Genomic DNA, 5000 nt, shown 5'->3' with positions numbered 1-5000 from the left:
TGAAAATAAGCCGAACGAATTTTGATCGAATTCCCCGAACTCCCCTGTTCAATTTACTTCCGGTTAATTTCTGGGAATAAGAGCTGAATTGTGCATCATGCAGATTCATTTGCGGGAAGGCGTCATGAGGTACACATGTCTCAAAATGGTCAAAAATAGTAACACGGTTTGGTCGCTTTAGTTTATAGCAATGTAACTGAGAAACCCCTCAACGATGCAGTGTCCTAACTGTAGAACTGAAAACCTTCTTTCATACTTCAACGTTTGCCCAGTATGTACATTGCCGCTCCCGTGGGCTCCAATCAAACCGAAGGAGGGGGAAGTTGGAGGCAACTCAAACAAACAGCAAAGCAGGAGCACTTTCGGTAAAGGTGATGTTCGTCTTTAGTATTGATTTTCGCTTATTGACCTTGAATGAAAACCCTTTCTTTTCGCGAGAAACTGAGAGCAACTTCAGAGCGCCTACTCCTTTAATTGATTTTCGCAGTTGGATGAATATTTGCTGATCGCTCGGAATTGTTTGTTCCTAAATGAATAACAAGAAATTGTTCTCTTTGAATTTATCCTAGCTGCAAACTAAAGGTTATTTAGTGAGTGATGAGATTATTGAATAATTATACCATTACAAACGTACATGTATTATTCTTCAGTGGTGTTTCGCATTCGATTTCGATGGGGCCTTCGTTGAATTGTTTTGTCTTATAATTGTATGAGTTTTGCATGAGCTTTATTTCCAGTTTTAAAATCATTTCATCATCAGTTAAATGCTGTTTGAAAACTTGTGTAATTGTTGGTTTTAAAATAAGAAAGTAGGTATTTCGCACAATGTGACGGGTCCTCTGAATCAGTACTTTTCGCAACGGTGTCAGAGTGGGTGGTTAGTGACTTGCACACAGCAGACCACTATAACCCTAACTCGCAATTATTCGTGGTTATTAAAAGCTAACCATTTTACAGCTGTAAAATGGGTGCCTAGACTTAAATACTGTTCATCAGCGCTATTTAAAATGGGTGCTTGGACTTAAATACTGTTTGTCAGCACTATTTGTAGTCAGCATGCAGTTGTCATACACCTTTATTTAGCAAAATCTGCACAAATGTATGATGTTGGATATGCGTGCAAAATATCTGAAATATTTCGAAGTGAAAAGAAAAGCGGTGACTTTCTCTGTAATTTATATACAATGTGGACTTAAAACTGCATCGAGACAGCAGGCTTCAGTTGAAATGGCAAAGATAACAGATGCCGTTCTTCCTTCTTCGTACTTTATGGTATTTGATTATTATTATTCTTTTTTGTGCATAAAGGATCTAGAACATTCCGTTCCAACATAAGCAATCCAATTTAAAAACAGTTTTAGGATTGTTATCAAGATTTGCAGGAACTTATCTTATATGGAGCCATATCTGGGGAATATGAGAGGAGAGGGTATAAACATTTTCTTTTTTGTGATTAAATACTCTGTGGGTGAGGATCAGTGAAAAAAAGAGAGAGCTCTCCACAGGACAACAGTTGTTTAAAAATATTTTTTAGTAGCATAAAGGTCATAATTTATTATGTCATTGTTCAGCCTAGAAATCCTCACTGCGCGTAGCGCTGAGTTGGCTATAACCAGTATCATATCCAACAAGCGCGAATGGAATAATTGTTTTATTAAATTCCTCAAAGTCCAAAAGTTTAGAAAGTGCGAAATATGAGCGAAAAAAGTAAGCTAACTGGAGCAAAATCGAAAAAAACTTAATGAGAACTCAGGCCCGTAACTAGGATTTAATGTGGGGGGGGGGGGGGGGTGTGCTAACGAGGCCAAAGTGGACCAAACTACCGAAATGTATTTTTGATTGTCTAATCCATTTATTTAGGAAAGTAGCAATACATGAGAAATTGTAGCTGGAAGTACACGGTGGGAAAGTATCCACACTTGAGGAGGACACTTCGGATTAAATCTAAATCCGGATTTTTGAGAGTCATCTCTTCAGCGTTTTTTTGGTTTCCCATGCAAAAATGGTACTTAACCGCTACCGCCGTACGTGACAGTTCAGCCCAAATGTTTTTCTTGCGCTATTTTTACAGTACGATCGAAGACATGAATAGGTCGAAAATAGTTAGGTTTCCTGCAAATTTCACACCAGAAATTACACTAAAAGTTTCTTGACAGCAACAATATTGTTAGCACCTTTCCTACAGCGAAAAAAGCGTGTTTTTCGTCATTTCTTTTTATCGATCGCCAAGGTATTTTTTACTGATGGCATTTTCATTTAAGAACTTCTCCAAAACAAACTTAACCGCTATTTTTTTCTTGTTTTTAAAATTTGCACGCAACTCTGGGTTTGTTTGTTGTTTGCGTTGTCATGGAAAATAATTTCGGATTTTGCATTTTTTTACACTGGAAAATCCATTGATCTGAGATCAGAAACCTGTTTTTGGTTTTTCCAAAACAACGCACCCTTAGCTGTGCCCTCATTGAAATGTTCTGAATGGCTCGGGCTACTAGGGACTGCAATTGGTTTTAGTTTCCCAGTGAATACATTACTGCTTTTTCCATTCTTTAATTTTATTTAAATGTTAAGTTTTAAACTTCAGTTTAACCGACTGCTCGCCTTAACTTGGATATTGTGTATCAAAATGCGGACCTTTGGGGCCTGTGGGAGGGTGCGAACGCACCCCATGCACCCCCCTGGTTACGGGCCTGGAACTGATGCGATGTTGTGTATTAAGACCTTGTGGTCACACAGACGCAGGCTCATCACAAAAGCATTTCTTACCTTTTCATGTACTCCTAAATGTCAGAATTGATCTAGACTTTCCACAAAAACGTGCTTTGTTCAGAGAGAAATTTTGCTTTCAGGTGAAAAAAGTTTTAGCTTAACAATGCATTGCGCAATCGTTTACCATATAAGGTCAAACTAAGGTATGTGAGCTGATAACCGAGATTGAGAGAACCAATCGGAGCATGAGAAATGCATTATCCAAGATTGAAAATTTAATAAATAGAGGATATTACATGGCTGTGCGGAGATACAAATTTTCTCTTTGAGTGTTGAAATCTATTTAAACACAATTCTATTTGTTATGTAAATACCAATGAAATACTGAGGGCGCATTCTTTTGGTACTATTCTGGAATAGGAATACATGGAATAGATGGTATTTGTGTTCTTTTGGGACGTATTCCGTTTTCGGCATGAATGGAATACTGTTCCATTCGTTATGCTTCCGATACCAGAATGACTGGAATATGGTTCACTCAGAATAGGCAGGATATGCATTCTTTTGGGAAAGTTTTGGCGAGAAATGATACACGGCCAGCCCATGCCGGCAGCTTGAAAATTGTAAACATTTGAATGGAATAGCGATTGAAATTGTCTACTGTGGTTGTGGGTGTGCTTGACTTTTCTTCTGTTTCTTTAGCGGTGCTAGAACAACAAGAGCTATCAGTTTGTGTTTGTGCCCTTGCCCGGCCAAATGAAATGACGATATTCCGTGTATTCTGTTATTCCTAATCTGGAAATTAGAATAGCCAGAATACTCCCAAAAGAATGCACCCGGAATCATTTCACAGAAGGCATTGAAAGGCGAGATTTTTATATGTAACCATAGCAACAGTGATAATTTCACGTGTGAACATACATGTAACATGTTATTTTCACATGTGAAGATATCATGTTTTCGCGCGAAAGCTCACTTGTTATTCATTGGTGTTTACACACAATGGAGGGGCTCATTATTACTTTTGTCACTGTATAATAATTAAGGTTAAATTGCAATCAATACTAAGAAAATTCCTGTAAGGGAGCAGCAAATTTAGCTTTTTGGGGGGGCTGGGGGTGGAATGAAAGCCACAGTCACTCAAATTAAGATATCACTAAAAATTTCATTTTCTGGTCCTGGAACAAAAAATAAGCAATTAATTATAACCTCAGACTACAAATTTTCTTTGGTATCCTCCTCCAGTAGGGTCCAACTGTTATCGGACACTGGGGTCTGAATTTGGTCATTAATTAATTTCATAGTTATAGGTATTTTGGTGATCTTGATAGGCTGACAAAGATATCGCACAATAAAATCTACATGTAGGATTTTGACGTATTCTAAAAGGATGCAAACAGCCATGAAAGCTGTCAAGGTATCACTTAACTATTGATAGTGGTAATGGTGTAAGGAGTTGCTTACAGGCAAAGAAACAACTGAAAGTAAATCAGAGTTGTCAAACGTTTGTACCATGATTCTCATCATCACACGGTTAATCCGAATAGTCACTTTGTGTCTCTCTGTAGAAGGGTAGCATAATTTTTGATAAGTAAGTAGTATGTGAATTAATTTTGATGTTTTGTGTTATCTAAATGAAGGTGAAAACACAGCAAATAACACAGAGGATCCACAGCCCTTGACAAGTCAAAATCAAGGAGTCGGCAATTATGATTATGGAACAACATCAACAAATACAAGCCAGTACCAATCCACAACATACCAAAGCCGAGGAGCTGGAAAAGATGATAATGAAGAATCATCAGCAAAAGCAGGCCAACAACAGCCCTCAGCAATTCAAAATCAAGGAGCAGGCAAATATGATGAAGTGCCATCAACAAAAGTAGGCCAACAAGGGCCCTTATTCAGTCAAGACCCAGAAGTTGGTAAAGGCATTGATGAAGTAGGACCACAAAACACAAACCAACAAAATCCTTTGTCAGTTCAAAATAAAGGCACTGGTGAATATGTCAATGAAGTTCTCTCAACAAGAGCAGTCCAGAAACAAACAATATCAAGTCATGATCAAGGGGCAAACAATCACAGTAAGGAAGTGCCATTATCAAAAACAGGCCAACAACCACCTTTGGCGACTCAAATGAGAAAAGCCGCAGAGCCTTCCTTTGAGTCTAGTGGCCATCCCAATACTGGAAAATGCCAGACCACAGTTAGGGAAAGTGAGGGGAAATTGGAAGGCAAAGAGATATCAGAATGTACTGATACTTCCACGACAGTTTCACATCAAAAGACAGAAG

At 38.2% G+C, this 5000-nt stretch overlaps 1 protein-coding gene across 3 annotated transcripts in view; it reads left to right on the top strand.

The window, feature by feature from the left end:
• Window positions 1-130: 130 nt before the first annotated feature.
• LOC137984298 (E3 ubiquitin-protein ligase rnf213-alpha-like) overlaps window positions 131-5000 on the top strand; it is a 99929-nt gene continuing 95059 nt past the window's right edge. For 2 of the 3 annotated variants that reach the window (XM_068831450.1, XM_068831432.1), the window contains exons 1-2: window positions 131-371; window positions 4347-5000. The exon at window positions 4347-5000 is cut by the window's right edge and continues 491 nt beyond it. In XM_068831450.1, the coding sequence (XP_068687551.1) occupies window positions 215-371; window positions 4347-5000 (811 nt within the window). In that variant the 5' untranslated portion in view covers window positions 131-214. The remainder of the gene's footprint in view (window positions 372-4346) is intronic. The other variant, XM_068831442.1, reaches the window with a different exon arrangement.

The sequence above is a fragment of the Montipora foliosa genome, chromosome 2 (genome assembly GCF_036669935.1).
Source record: "Montipora foliosa isolate CH-2021 chromosome 2, ASM3666993v2, whole genome shotgun sequence".
Classification (NCBI taxonomy): Eukaryota; Metazoa; Cnidaria; class Anthozoa; order Scleractinia; family Acroporidae; genus Montipora; species Montipora foliosa.
This window is presented reverse-complemented; position numbering and strand designations above follow the sequence as displayed.